Below are 15,528 nucleotides of genomic sequence, written 5' to 3' on the forward strand. Positions count from 1 at the left end.
TTTGAATATGCTTTTTGATTCTGTGCCAGTCCATTATGCTTCCCATTAGTGGAAAATTGTGTATTTTCTTCTACAAAATTGACAAAAATGCTGAAATAATTTTTGGTTAAGTCTGAATCAGACTTCTTTCCCTTTCCTGTGGAATCCTGGTAGAAGCAATTCCATTCAGTGAAATCCCCTTTAGGTGGACAATAATTTGAGATCTATCAGGCTTCCAGTCCATAATTTATCATGTACTTTACTGATATTCTAAAGATATTCTAAAGAGCTAATTCACGATCAGAATGTTGTGAGTTAAACAGTACACAGAAATCTAAGACTATTACATCATTGACAGGTTATTCTAGGAAGCAAACAATCTTCTCAAGGAATGAAATTAGGTTTGTTTGACAAGACCTATTTTTCATAAAGCCATGTGGAGTGGCATTAATTTTATTCCTGTTTGTTAATCCTTAATTAATCAAATCTCAAATCAGTGTTTCCATTTTCACTTTGAATATGCAAGTTCATTTGTTACTTGTGTTTTGGAAAACTTTTTTATTATTGATAGAGAAAGCATGCTTTTATCTTCTCTCACTCTCTCCTCCATTTTAGGAGTTACAGTGCTTGAAGGGCCTATTTATGCAGTGGGAGGACATGATGGTTGGAGTTATTTGAATACAGTTGAGAGGTGGGACCCTCAAAGTCAGCAGTGGACATTTGTGGCAAGTATGTCAATTGCCAGAAGCACTGTTGGAGTAGCAGCATTAAATGGCAAGTGAGTAGGGTATTCTTACATGGTTGAAACACATTTCTTAGAGGGATGAATAACTGTCACAGTAGTAAATAACTTTTAACATACTGTAATAGAGGGTGTCTTTTAAAATAAATGTAGACACACTTGTGCACACCCTCCATATATCTCATGGCTCTTACATTTATTTGAAATAAGTAATTTATATATTTTTTCTACATTATTTTTGTTTAATATTTATATCAAATGCTTAAGAATATAGACCTGAAATTTCAGTGTGTAGGGTATAAACCAATTCAGGACAAATTGTCAGTTGATTCATCTGAGTTTTATATGTTGCATATGTCAGTTCTAGTTAACCAACCGAGTTTATCCATCTAATATATTCATGTACCCAGTGATAAGATTTGTTGTATGTGCATTTTGTACTTGGCTTCAGCCAAACATTGACCCATGAAACCTTTGTCTGAATGCATCACACAGCAAGTAAACAGAAATTTGATTCTTGTCAAAACAGTCAGACTACATTAAACCTGTAATTCTAATTGTGTTCAGATTCTAAGTTTCTCTTTTATAACTTTCACTTATTAAAATTTTAATGTGGCAGTTATTAAAACTCATTTTATAGTAACTTGCTATTATGTATTACTTGTTGCTTATAACTTTTAAAGTACTTGCTTTTAGCTATGTAACTAAAAAGACTGTGGTGTAATAAAATAGAGGTGGGGAAGGAATTAATCACACACAACTTCAGTTATTTTTGTATAGACCTCTACAGCTAAGCCAATCATCCTAATTTCCTAATGGAAGAAATATGTACTTTTAGGATATCCTTTGTCTTACTTATTTTAGACATTTATGTTAGGACAGCATGAATTGTGCTTTGTAAGTGTCCATTTTTCTCTACTAACTATATAGGAAACCTGAGGACTGTCTCAGATTCTGACTTCTATATTTTTGATATTTAAGGTGAATCCCACTGTAGACAACAGAACATAAATAAAGGGCTGTCAGTAAAGAATCCATTGGGAATAGTGGGAACAATGGAATAAGGCAAATTTCTGGCATATTTTTTTCCTCATACTTTATTGCTACTGAACAGCAAGGAAGAAAGGATGTGAGATGGAATGAGAAAGAAAATATTGAGGCCATTAAAAAAAATAGTTAATAAAAGTTAGGAGATAAAGTATAGAGGGGAAAAAGGATTTATTAAGGCTATTGGGTTTCATGGTAGACTATGCTATTGCATAATTCAACAACGCACTAAATTTTGCCCACCCCATTTCTTCCAGTTGAAAATCATTCAGTTTTGATTATACAGTTGGAAAAACTCTCAGAAATCCTTTATATTCGGTTGTGCTTATCAGACCTAAGATACAGGCTTGAGATAAGTAGGGTGAATTGATTTTTGGCATAGTCAGACTCTTTCCATTGGCTACAAGATTCACTGAAACAAGGAGTTTAATTTAGCCCACAAACAACTATGTTAGAAGACCTATAGGAAATTGTGTACCTTTCTGCAGCAGCAGCAGGAGGCCTGACAGAGTACCCATAATCCCATCATTATAAAAATATGTAGGTATTATTTTTTAAAAATTGAATCTCAAATTAATTAAAACTACAGGCTTTAAAATGTTAACTAATTTTATGAGTTTGTCATCTTATGGTAGTGTCTTATTTGCAGAGTAACTGGATTAAATAGGCTTTATTGGATGCATTCATTATTAATATTATATTATTTAATTTATGGTATTGTATACTCAGATAATCTACTTCTCATCCATGACATGTGAAATCATCTGCAAACCACTGAGGCTAAGCTGTCATTGCTTTCTCTTACTAAGTCATGCTGGCATTGAAATGTTCCAGAGTAGACCAAATAAACAAAGCTGCTTTAATAACCCTGTTACTCTAAAAGAACGTGGTTTCGATAGTGTATGAGCCATGCAGCCAACTAGCAGAGACAAGATCTAGACAAATAACCCTGCAAATATAGATCTAAAATTATGAAGAGCTACAGGTGGTTATGTATATATAGTCCAGGTATGTTTCTTTTGCACAGCTGAGCATGTATTTAATGCTTCTTAGTTAATAAATGCTCAACTGAATTTTGCATGACTTACATAAGAACACCTTTAAATGAAAAAAGATGTTATCTGTGTCTCAGAAAAGTGGATTGAACACTGCTGGGAACTGAAAAGCAGTGGTCTCACTGAAGCAAATAGCAAATATACTACTGATTTTTATTTTTTTTTAAATCTGAATAACCATTTTTAAAAAATATTCCATATGCCAAGAACTGAGACTTGAAAACATATGTAAGGACCAAACCTTTCAACTCTCTAGTGCTATTCTTACTACACTGCTGTTCCACACAACTGACATATGCTGCATTCCTCATCTGAACTTTTCACTTTGAAATAGGAAAACAATGATGGATTTTTTATTAAGAATAGAAATTCTAAGGATATTAGAAATGGATGTCTCGATGGCAAACAAGAGGTTGGCTTTAATATTCGACAAAGGAGAAACTATATTTTAGCATAGAAGTTTTGAGGAATCTTTTCCTGGTTAGTCCTTATGTTCCTTTTCTTCTGCACTGAATTAGATAAGTAAAATAAATAAAATGCAGCAGGGTTAGACTACCTTTGAAGTGAGAGAGTTAGAAACTATTCTATGGGTGTATATATCTCCCACAGTGCTTTGGGCACTTTACATAAAAGGGATTCTGTATGCTAAATATTTCAAATGTGAGCTTCTTAAATACTTGAAAAAAGATAGTCTCTTCTTTTGTGTTTTAATGATGGAAACTATCCCATTTGTGTTCTGTACATCTAAGGTCCACTTCATTGGTTTTCCAGTTAAAGCCATTTTAAGCAGAAAAAGAAAAAAAAATATACATTTTACCATAAAATTGGATTAAAATTACCTTTTTCTATAAGTTTATGGTGGAAATAAATAAAAAATAAAAACTTGTAGATACTGATCTCCTTAGGATCTAAGATGATTAAATAAGTAACTTCTTATAGTTCTTAATTTATTGAACCTTTTTATGATTACTTACTTTTTGAAGCTCACTCATATCTGTACAAGTCAATGATAAATTATTTTGCTTCTCAAACAAATGGAAAACAATACTATCCGAATCTGGCAAAAGAGGGCACACAGAAATGAATGTTATTTCACTGTTTAAATTTAAACTGAAAATGCTATATTATATCAGAATCTTTCCTAAAACCTGAAAATGATTGTGTCAGCATGCACATCATAATCCAGTCTGAAAAAACTTTTAATTATTGAAGCCATAAAATCCTGCTGAATTTATCAGAAATTTAAAAAAAAAAAATATATATTTGAAGTCCTTTTTTTTCTTTTTCTTTTTTTTTTTTTTTTTTTTTTTCCATTTAGTCTAGTTGACAGGATTGTTTTGTATAAATAGGTTACATTATTACATTTTGAGGTCACAGTACTGTTTCACCCATGAGGCTGTAACAGAACATCTTCCTCTCCAAGCACGAATGTCACCTGCTTGTTACCCTCAGATTTCCCACAGTAATAAGATACAGTAGTTACTATCCTTCAATCGGGAACACAAACAATATCCCTTTTCTTAAGTTGCTTCCTAAACCTAAGGGGCAGCTAGAACAACTAATAAAAGGGAAAGGTGGTTTTCTAGATAAAAGAAAGACACATAGCAGATTTATTCTACCAGAATTTCAATAAACCAGTTTATCTGGCATTACACAGGAAATAATTACTTAAAATAGAAAAAAAATATGAATAGTACAGGGATTTTAAGAAGAAAAGAACTCTATGTGACAACTAGGATGTCACAAAGTTACTACTGGAATTCTTTAAAGATCAGCTTTGGTATAAAGGAGTATAACAGCAGGAGCACAATAGTTAAATTATCATTCAAAGTGACATCACAGGGAACATTATCACATGGGACATGTTGGACTATTCTACAGAAGTATTTAGATGACCCTAAGAAGCAACACAAATTGGATATTTAATAGTATACCTGTGAATGAACAAGTCTTGTGAAGACAGAAAAAATGATCTGTACCTTGTACAAAGAAAACAGTAGAAGAAATCTGTGAAAAAATAAAAATGCAACTGAAGAATACATAAAGTTTTATTCATTGTGGAAATATTTATGCTATTTGGATTACTGTGTTCAATTCTGGTCATTCATACTGAAGAAAGTTTAACTGAAAGTGCGAAGTTAGAATAGGGGGTACCATGACTATCAAGAATGCCTGTCATACCAAAGAAAAGCAACAGAAGTATTACAGTTGGAAAAGGAACAGATGGATACAAATAGATAAAATTCAGATGACAGAGAGAGAATTAAAAAAATAGGGAGACAGGAAGCTGTACACAAAACTCTCATCAGGTTCTAAATGAATGTTTATAGGTTCGTGGAAAGGGTAATATTACCTGTTTTCATGCGACACCAAAGATTGGAATCCAATAATTTTCCTTTTCAGTAACATTTTATTTTCCCAAATCAACACTTGGTGCTGTGTAGCAGTAATGATCTGTGTTGAGGCTTTAGAGATTCCATCTGCTTCATCCATACACCTTTCTTATAGTTAAACAGTAATGGAAGTGTGGAGATTGTTAGCCTTACTGTACTTTTTTTTTTTTTTTTAAACTTGATACCTTTATCAATATTTAATATACTTTGGTAGCTACTGTAGGACTTGCCATAACTGTAAAGTTTCGTGGGATGAAACATGGTCAGTAGTATCTCCTGATCTGGAAATAGCATAGTTTTTTCTGCCTTGTTACTGTTAACAAACCTGTTACACGGACTGGAAATGAAAGAGTGTATGTACTTTCATCACCAATAGATGTGGGTGTTAAGACATTAAATGTGAAATGGAGATTTATTCTTTTAAAAAAATCAGGAAAGGATAGTGCTTTTTCTATGCAGATAACAGGAGAGGTCAGAAGCTGGGAAAATTGATTTGAATTGTTCTTTGGGGGCTGACATAAGTGACGTGTAGCTAGTATGCAACATATGCAATATAATACTAGTATTCTACAGTTTACAGGAGATAATGCTGAAGTCATAATACTCTTCTACAATGTAAGTTAGAAGCACTAAGGAACCAAAAGTATGAAAAGAATCTTACATTTTCCAGAAACTTTTTAAAACTTACTGTTTCAAGATTATGTCTTAATTTCTTCATTTGTAAAATCAAAAAGAAAAAAAAAAACTAGTTGACAGTTTCAATCCAGTAAATTTAAATATTATATTTAAAATGTGGTAGCCTCCAAAATGCAGTAACTATTTATTAGCTATCCATTAAAAAGTCTCTAATATATGAAGCATACATTCCCTAAGAACACTGAACATTTACAGTAATTTTATTCATGTAATTTAATTTCAGAATTCTTATTCTAATGAGAAACTATAAATAAAAATGAAATTAAGTTTACAAACTTTCCTCTGGAATATATACCTAAAAGACATAGCATCATACAGATTTATGTTATTCCAAACAATTGTTTGACACAACCATAACTGAAAGTTATCTAGATTTTCCTATTATATGGACATAAAAATTACATTACAAAAAATATTCCTGAATTTTTACTTGTATTTTGGAAATTATCCACATTCTTTTTATGCAACTGTAGTTTTCACAGCAAAAAGACTCTTTTCTTTTTAAAAGATATTGGTAAATCTGTGCTACAAAAGAAAAAAATACTCAGCTGTTAATATGATCTGCAGATTGACTTTAAATGGTAGAACATCACAGCAGTACTTTGAGTTAAGTGTCAAATATAATGACTTAGACCTGCACTGGGAAGCAGTTAATTCACATTGTAATATCTTGCAGAACCAAGGAGTAGGGAGTTCTGCCCTTTATTGATTGGAACATCATCAAAGATGTGCTTTAGTGAACTTGATATTTCCACCTGCTGCTTTCATTTATATCAAATATCACACACTATTATTGATCTATGATAGATGACAAAAAGCAAGGAACTGTCTAATCTTAACTTTGAAAAATAGAACTATTTTAAGTGCCCTTTCAAATCATCTTTTACTTTGAGAAAAAAAAAAAAAAGAAAAAAGTTTTATAAGTATTTGTTTTCTCTGAAGAAAAGTGCAAGAGCACTGAGAAATGCTGCAGGAAAATATTTTTTCCCACCAATATCTATCTGAATTGTATCTGATTCTTTCAACAAAGAAGTAGCAAAGTATTTTTTATTATTATCATTAGTATTAGTATTTCTATTACAATTGGTTTAGGCTCCATCTTTGTTTAGGCACTGTACAATGAGGGAAGGAGAAAAGGGATGCTGTGAACTTGCAGTTGCTTGTGCATTATTATGGTGGATTAGCCTTGGCTAACAGTCAAATGCTCACCCATCCACCCACTCACTCTCCTTCATTAGATAGGACTGAGAAAGCTCATGAGTTGAGATAAAGACGGGGAGATCACTTACCAATTATTGACACAGGCAAAACAGACTCAACTTGGGGAAAATTAATGTAATTTATTGCTAATAAAATAGATTCTGGGTAGTGAGAAACAAAGTCAAATTTTAAAAACACCACCTTTCTTCCCCCCTTTCCCAGGTTCAAGTTACATTTTTCATTCCAATTCCTCTACCCCCACCCCTGAGCAGTCCCAAGGGATGTGGAATGGGGGTCGCAGTCAGTCCATAACTGCTCCTATCTGCTGCTCCTTTCTTCTCACACATTTCCCTTGCTCCATCATGGGCTCTCCATAGGCTGCAGTCTTTCAGGAAGTATCCTGATGCTCCAGTGTGGTGTCCTCCACAGGCTGCAGTGAGGATATCTGCTTTGGTAACATGGAACACCTACTCCTCCTTCTCCGACTTTGGTGTTCCCTCTGCTGTTACTCACTCTCTGTTCTCCCAGCTCACTCTGTCTGTGTGGCATTTTTTGCTGTTTCTTGAATATGCTTTCCTCGAGGTGCCCCCACCTTGTCTGAGGGGCTCAGCCGTGCCCTGCGGTGGGTTGGTTGGAACCGGCTGTGTCCGGTCTGGGCCAGCCCCGGCCTCTTCTCACAGAGGCCGCCCTGCAGCCCCCACTTCTATCAGCAACTGGGCACTTACAGGCAGTACAATAACAATATTGATTTTTGCAACTTAATCGTGAAATAATTGCCACATACTGGGCATTTTTGTGTTAAGTTAAGAGATCAGGTTTCCTATCAAATGTTATCTAAGTGGAGTTTTGAAGAGAAAGGATTCTTAGAACCGGGAAAGGAAGCCATTTAAATTAGGCAAAATAAAAGATGAAAAATGGGGATGGCCTTCAAGTACCCAAGCAGCAGGTCTATCCTGGGGCAAATAAACAGCTCTGGCCAGGGTGCACCTAATGTTTTATAGCAGTTTTGAAAAAAGCTATGTTGGGCATTTTTAAAACATTTGAGCTTTCAGGAGGTTGGTGCCAAAGCTCTATCTGTGGTTCTTGTTTCCTATGTTTGGTACCAAAGGAAGGAAACAAATGCTCAAACACTCTTGAGGACATGAGTCACAATTTATAATCTCCAGAAAGACGTCAAAATTCTGACTGGTGATTTTTGTAAGCAGAAAAATGTAATACAAATACTAAGAGCAACATGCTTAAACTGACCCAGAGATATTTTCTTTTGTAGCACAAAACCCTAAACATAGGTCCTCTTAATCCAATCCAACACCTTTAATATTGGAGTTGTTTGAAAAGCCTCATCTTTCTCCATAAACTAGGTTTTTTTCCTTTTTCCTTTTTATCTTAGTCACGGAGACTTGAATGTATTCCCTTTTCATATTTTTATTGGAAGACAGTTCAACATAAAAATGTGGTTTTGTGGTTGTGTCCTTTATGAAATTATTTATTTATTATCAATTGGTAATGTCAGACTTTGTCTGTTGATTGACTGTAGCAGATAAAATGAGAATGGATTCCACATTCTATTAATTCTACTTAACCATTCATAAAAACAGAGCGCACCAATGATTTTTTTTTTTAAATTCATATGCATATACATATTTACTCTTTGTCCATTCACACCCATTCAAATGAATTTGTTACATTTTCAATTTCATTTGTTAGGTGGAGAGGCTTTAATAACATCTGGCATTGTTTAAAAAAAATGGCGTTTATTTATCTATATTCGGTTATATTCAATCAGTTCCACTGGTTTTGCAATAGTTGGATTCATTTAGTTATGGATTTCCATAAACTGGATTATTATCTTACCCTTTCCAGCTATTGTCTTTTTCATATTCAATGGGAAACACATAGAGCTGGCCAACACAGATCTTGGCATATGTGCAGGGGAATGTTTTGTTTTCAGGTCATTTAATGAGACAAAGCTGGAATGAAACTTGTGGGGTTTAGATCAATATTGTTCCTGTGGTAAATAACAGTTGCTTTAGTTTTATATGTCCCTTATGACTATTATGCATTGTCACAACATCAGAGAATTTAGCTTGCTGAAACTTAATTTTCAAGAAAATAACAGAATTCAAACCAACTTAGTGTGTGCACAAGAAAGGTTCTCAAAACTGTCTGGTAGTTAGTCACTCACAGGAATATATTCACTGTGTACTGACCTCGCAGAGGCATAGGTTAATAACTGCACAAAGTCCTTAATAGCAGTTCAGTGTTTAGCACAAGAGAATTAGCAATGTATTACATTCATATAACCACCTACAAAACTTGATTGCGTGGCTGATTAGAACCTCCTTCAGGAGTTCTGCTTCTTTGCCTTTCATGCATCATATAATAAACTATCTGTGGCATTTTCTCTTAGCAGAATCATTAAAGCTTATTAGTAATTCAGTGCCTTGGTCTGATCTTTTGTACTTTTGCACACAAATTCATATTTCCTATGTGGAGGTCCTGTACAGCTCAGTGAACGTGCAACTTGATTCAATATGCATCATATTCTCTCTTTTTCAAGCAAGATCTAACTTGGTATTTTACATCCAGCCTGTAAAATAGGAGTTTGCACAGGCTTACTTCTTTTTATGTGGCTAAGCTAGCCTTAAAAAAGGCTAGAACAGATACAAGGTAGGTAAATATATGTGACTCTTAGAAGAGGACAATGAAAAATCATGAAACTTTACACTAAAATCAATATTTTTCCTACAGTCCAAGACAGATGCATATGCAGATAGGATTAGAGCTAGGTTGCTCCTTAGAACCCAAGTGATTGTTAGGTAACATGGCAGATGCTAAAGACATTACTGTGTTGCAGGGTGGGACTTGATGAGCCTGTTTTCTCTTGAATTACTATGGTCAGGCTCCCAGATGTTTAGGCCATGTTTTGCATGCTTACTGCACATCTGCATCTTTTAGTGTGTACACCCCACCATACACTTCTCTTCATCCATCACCCACACTAACAAGATGTTGGAGTAGCTGACTGTTGACTGGTATACAGCTAGTGTGACTGTCATTTGCTGTAAGGTCTGCCATTCATTTTTTATAATAAGAAACATTTTGTCTTTACTACATAGTTCTTATTTCCGTAAATTTTGTAATGAAAAACAAATTCTACATAGATAATAAGCATAACTTAGTTCATTTGGGCGTGTAAGGGTACTTCAGACCAAGCAGACATGGTGAGTTAACTTAGTCAGTCCTAATATCTGAGAAGAAAAAGCAATCATGTCACTCCTTCTAGTAAGCTTTTAAATGAAACATATATACCAATGTAGACAGGAGGAGGCGGTGTGGATAACTCCTAGAAAGATTCACAGCCAATGTTTTAATTGTGCAGTCTCCACAATTAAGCACAGACTTTTCAAAGCATTCAGTAGCCACTGTCTTATCTGTCATGGTCAAAACTGTAAAAAATATTAGCATCCTCCAGTCTGGATTATTCTGAAAGAATGGCTTTTAATTATTATCTTTAGTGAGACATGAAGTATGAGAATCCCAGCCTGTCTCAAAGAGTACTTAATGCCCATATGCTGGGACCTGAAGGAAGCCCTTGTTCAGTGCAGTTGGAAAAGTCTAGAGATTCTCTCTTGACCAAATGTAGGCATTTACTTGAATTACATACACATATGTGTATACATGTATTTTCTTATTTCCACGTATGTGTAAATCTGGAAAAATATTTAAACATCTAATTCTTTCTGAAATTAAAGAAAGGTAAATATCTAATTTGATACTCAACTGGATATCTTTACGGGCAACAGCAGCCCTTAGAGCAGCTATGAAATATCTGCTATATTCAGCAGAACAGAATACTATGACATCTCCACTGTTAACTGATATTTCTTTTTTTCTAATTTGAAACTTGATTAATTTCTTAATAACTAATATTGGGGTAAAATGAAATGTCTTTTGACTCGGTAGACCAACTTCAGCTGAATCTTTCATTATTGGTTGAATTCATTGAATTGAGATAGATTTCTTCATTGTGAAGGTCACAGACTAAACGATCTGAGACTTTTTTCCAAGTAATCAATATAATTGCAATGCACTGATAATTTTCATACTTCAGTAAAAACTAGGGAACTGGATCAATATTATTAAATAAATGAAGTACTAATATGCTGTAATTGTGATTTTTAAAGCTAAAGTAACACTTCAAAATTTCATGCCAAGCTAACAAGTTAAGAAATTATGACTGAAACAATATTTCCCATCTGAGCAGACTTTTTTCATGGTTTTTTTTGCTTGAGGCTTTCTTTGCTCTTATGTTTTATTGATGATTCCGTTATTCTTTTACTAAAGCATTTGAACTAAGAAAAATGCTATACTTGGCATCCATAAATACAGAAATACTTTTAAATCAGTATTTTATGAATGACATGGAAATTTTGCCTAATACTGAAATACAGCTGTGTTTTTCCTTGTCAAAAAATTCATGCTTTCACATGTCTGTTTCCATAATGCCATAACAGAATTTACATTATCTACCCAACTAAAAGGTAATATGAAATTTGATTTAGGATTATATTAATTACTTGCTAGGCATTTCATAAATGTAACTAATTTTATAAAACCCTTTTGCAATGGGAAGAATGACAAATGTTTTAAAGACTAACTCACAAGTTATGAGCCTTAGAATTTTTTCATACAAACTTTTAAAATCTTGTCTCTGTTCTTACTATATTTTACTCTAAATGTACTTTGACCTGTAAATAAATTTATACCTTAATTTAAATCCTGTAGAAGCTATTTCAGGTTTTTTTATGACAGTTTTGACACTGCTGATGTTTTATGAATGTGCTGTTTATTAACCGCTGCTTTTGATCAAACTCTTTTCTCAGAAAGGCAATTATTCTGCCTCCTGCTGTAGGGACACATTTTGAAAATATTCTTCCTTAGCTGCAGAAAATACAAAAAGGTGTAGATTTTAATTTTTTGTCAAAATCATGCAATAAATGGATACTGAAACAGAACAAAATGGAATGGCTGTATGGTCTAGAATTATTAAACTCACAAAGAAGATGAATATTGTAAATATATTAACTCAGTCTAGCACAAAGTGTTCTGAGTTCAGTAACAATTTCTTATTTAATAACAAATTCACTGTATCTTTTTTAAATAATGAGAGCTAATAAAGGACTTTAAGGTCATGCTGATTAATTAACAAAATTATTAATTTACAAAGATTATTTTGCCTTCACTATCTTATAGCCTGTTACAGTCAAGAACATTTTTATCTTGTGGAATCTGTATTCAGTCACTGGTCTTGCAGAGATAATGTAGCCCATATAACTTTGATTAGAGTTACATTGACTTGAAACAGGTTCTTTCTATTAGGAAATTATACTTTCTAGTGTAAGTTTGCCATAATGGTATTAAACATGCAAAGGGTGTTTTTCTCTTAATATTTGCTATCAGTAGTTACTATTTCTTTAATTGCAGGCACTTACTCTATGACCTTTTTTTTCCCTTCACTTTTTTTTTTTGGTCAAACTGTATGTATTTTTAATTTGCTCCACTACTCCATTACTGCATCACATACATGAAATACCATTTCAAATTTACACACAGAAATAAGACTTCTTTAATGCTTTCCATTCAGAAAATTATAATTTTTTCAACATTTTCCAGCAACTCCTGTCCATTGACATAACCAAGTCAGCATGCATAGATATCTCTCCTCTCCTACAGTTTGATTCCTGGATTGGGTATGGACTGATTCAGCAATACAGAAGTCTGGCACTGATGAAATTACCTTCCCCTCACTGCTACTGGGCAGATATCCTTTGTGCCAGAGTAATTCCCTGTTGCTCTTTCACGCACACTGATGGGGCAGAAAAGGGTACAAAAGGGCCTAAGCAAAAGACTGGATATGGTCTTTGATATTCACAGTGAAGGAATTTTGAAAGGCAAAACCTTGTTAAAAAATGCAGCAAAGGCATGATTCAACTGTTTTCACAATACTACCTCACATCAAAGGCAGTCTTGTCTTTTGAGGTTGGCTTGTCAAACTGAATTAAAAATGGCTTTTCTGATTAGTTATCAAAGGTTTGTAATGACAGCACTGTGATAAATGCTTTTGGTCCAGCCAGTCATGATTACTCCTAATGTCTTCTACTTTGAAACCTCTCCTGCACTTTCTAGCCATTTTATACATATATATATACACATACACACATATATGTTTAGGAATCTCTATTCATCTTAATACAGAAAGAAAAGGCCAACCCTGAAAAGACAAATTTCCAGCTCAGACAAGACTGAGTTTGGTCTAAATTCATATGTACACATAGTGTCTGAATAAGCTGAAATATAGATGATGGGGAATAGAAATCTATAATAACTCCACAGGCAAAACTTTCATTGTTATCAGTGGAGATAAAAGTACTCAATACTGTATGCTTTCTTTTCCTTGTCAATCTTCCCCTCTAAACACTATAGCATATAGAATAGAATCCATTATATAATATAAATAATAAAATCCCAACAGTTTTGATGGAATACACAACGAGGTGCTATTCAGTTAACAGAAATTCCCAGCTCAAAAATTAATGAAGATATGACTATTACATGATTGTGATTATGATTATTTCTCAAGCTTTCTTTCTAATTGCACAATGTTGAAAATAAAAGTCTTATAATACTGTAGGTACTCAAAAGCTATTAAGAGATATGACATCTACAAGAAGGTTACAGATGTCAGTAACCTGGGAGAAATAAAAAAAATTGAGCTCTGGGTTTGATGCTAGTTGAAGTAAGATGTAAAGTAAGGTAAAATTGCTAAGATAATATAAATTAACAATGTGAAATTAATAAACAAAGCAAAATTTGAGGAATGTGCATTTTTTCATTTCAGACTCACTGGATTATCTTTCATCTCTGACTTCTGAAAGTACTTGCACATGAAAATGAAAGTCAATTTACAAGTATTTTCAACAAATCATCCAGAGCAGAGGTGGTACCTGGTAACTGAAGTAATAGAATTGAATATAGTTAAGAAGCATAAGAGTAGCTCTTGCAAATGCAGGACTGATATCTGATCTCAGTAATGCCAGGTTTTCAGGCTTTTTTAGAAAAATGCATTTTACTTTTCCCTATAGAAAATTTTATTACAAGCTCTTACCAAGAAAGACAAAGCTGCAAAAATGGATTAATTCTAAGACATCTAATAAAATAGGACACTAAACACTGAGAAGGAATCTTATTAAATATCTTTGGACTACTAAATAGCTCTATCACATCAGGAGAGACACTGGAGCTGTGTAAGGCAACCCAATCTACTCCCTGTATAACAACCAGCATAACTAAGAAAAGGCCATGGGTGATAGTAGCAAGCGCCTCTCTTCTGAGAGGTACGGAGGCACCTGTCTGCTGACCTAATGCTCTCTCTAGAAAGGTGTGCTGCTTACCAGGGGCTCATATCAGGGATGTCACCAACAGACTGCTGAGCCTCATACAGTCCACTGACTATTATCTGCTGCTATTGTTTCACATGGGCACCAGGGATACAATCTGAGCAGTATCAAGAACGATTACAGAGCCCTGGGAGCAGTGGTAAAGAACTCTGGAGCACAGGTAGTTTTCTCATTGATCCTCCCACTCAAAGAGAAGGGGTTTGAAAGGACCAGTCAAATCTGGCAAATCAACAATTGATTATGGGACTAGTGCCACAGCCAGGGGTTCAGCTACTTAGACCATGGGACCTGATTTGAGGAACCTGGTCTACTGGGGGCAGATGGGGTCCATCTGTCAGAGAAGGGGAAGAGCGTCTTCAGTCATAGGGTTGCCAAGCTGTTGAAGAGGGCCTGTTGGTGGAGGGGAACCTCAATCCATCCCACTCCTACCAGTTTGATGCCAGTGCCAGCAATAGATGCCCAGAGATTGGAGAGGGATTGCAGGTCAACAGGAGAGAACCTGAAGAGCAGCGCACAGGAATTCCAGCCAGTAAGTCAGCTTCATTGGGAACCCAACTTAAATGCCTCTATGCAAACTCACATAGCATGGGGAACAAACAAGTGGAGCAAGAGACATGCACACACCTGCAGGGCTGTGATCTTATTGGCATCATGGAGATGTAGTGGGATGGCTCCTATGACTGGAGTGCTGGAATACAGGCTCCTTAGGAAGGACAGACAGGGAAGACAAGGAGGGGGTGTCGCCCTCTATGTCAATGACCATCTAGAGTGCATGGAGCTCTGCCTGGGGATGGATGAGGAGCCGACCGAGAGTTTATGGGTCAGTATTAACAGGAACGCAGGGACAGTAGACCAGGAGTCATTATAGTGGGGATCTGCTACAGGCCACCCCACCAGGAAGACTGAGTGGATGAAGCCCTCTATAGACAGATAGGAGCAGCCTCACATTCACAAGC

The 15,528-nt window shown here is 34.8% G+C and overlaps 1 protein-coding gene across 2 annotated transcripts in view; it reads left to right on the top strand.

The window, feature by feature from the left end:
- KLHL1 (kelch like family member 1) overlaps positions 1–15,528 on the top strand; it is a 263,122-nt gene that overhangs the window by 233,206 nt on the left and 14,388 nt on the right. For both annotated transcript variants that reach the window (XM_074859534.1, XM_074859535.1), the window contains one exon: positions 595–757. In XM_074859534.1, the coding sequence (XP_074715635.1) occupies positions 595–757 (163 nt within the window). The remainder of the gene's footprint in view (positions 1–594; positions 758–15,528) is intronic.

This window comes from Strix uralensis, chromosome 2, assembly GCF_047716275.1.
Source record: "Strix uralensis isolate ZFMK-TIS-50842 chromosome 2, bStrUra1, whole genome shotgun sequence".
NCBI classification, from domain to species: Eukaryota; Metazoa; Chordata; class Aves; order Strigiformes; family Strigidae; genus Strix; species Strix uralensis.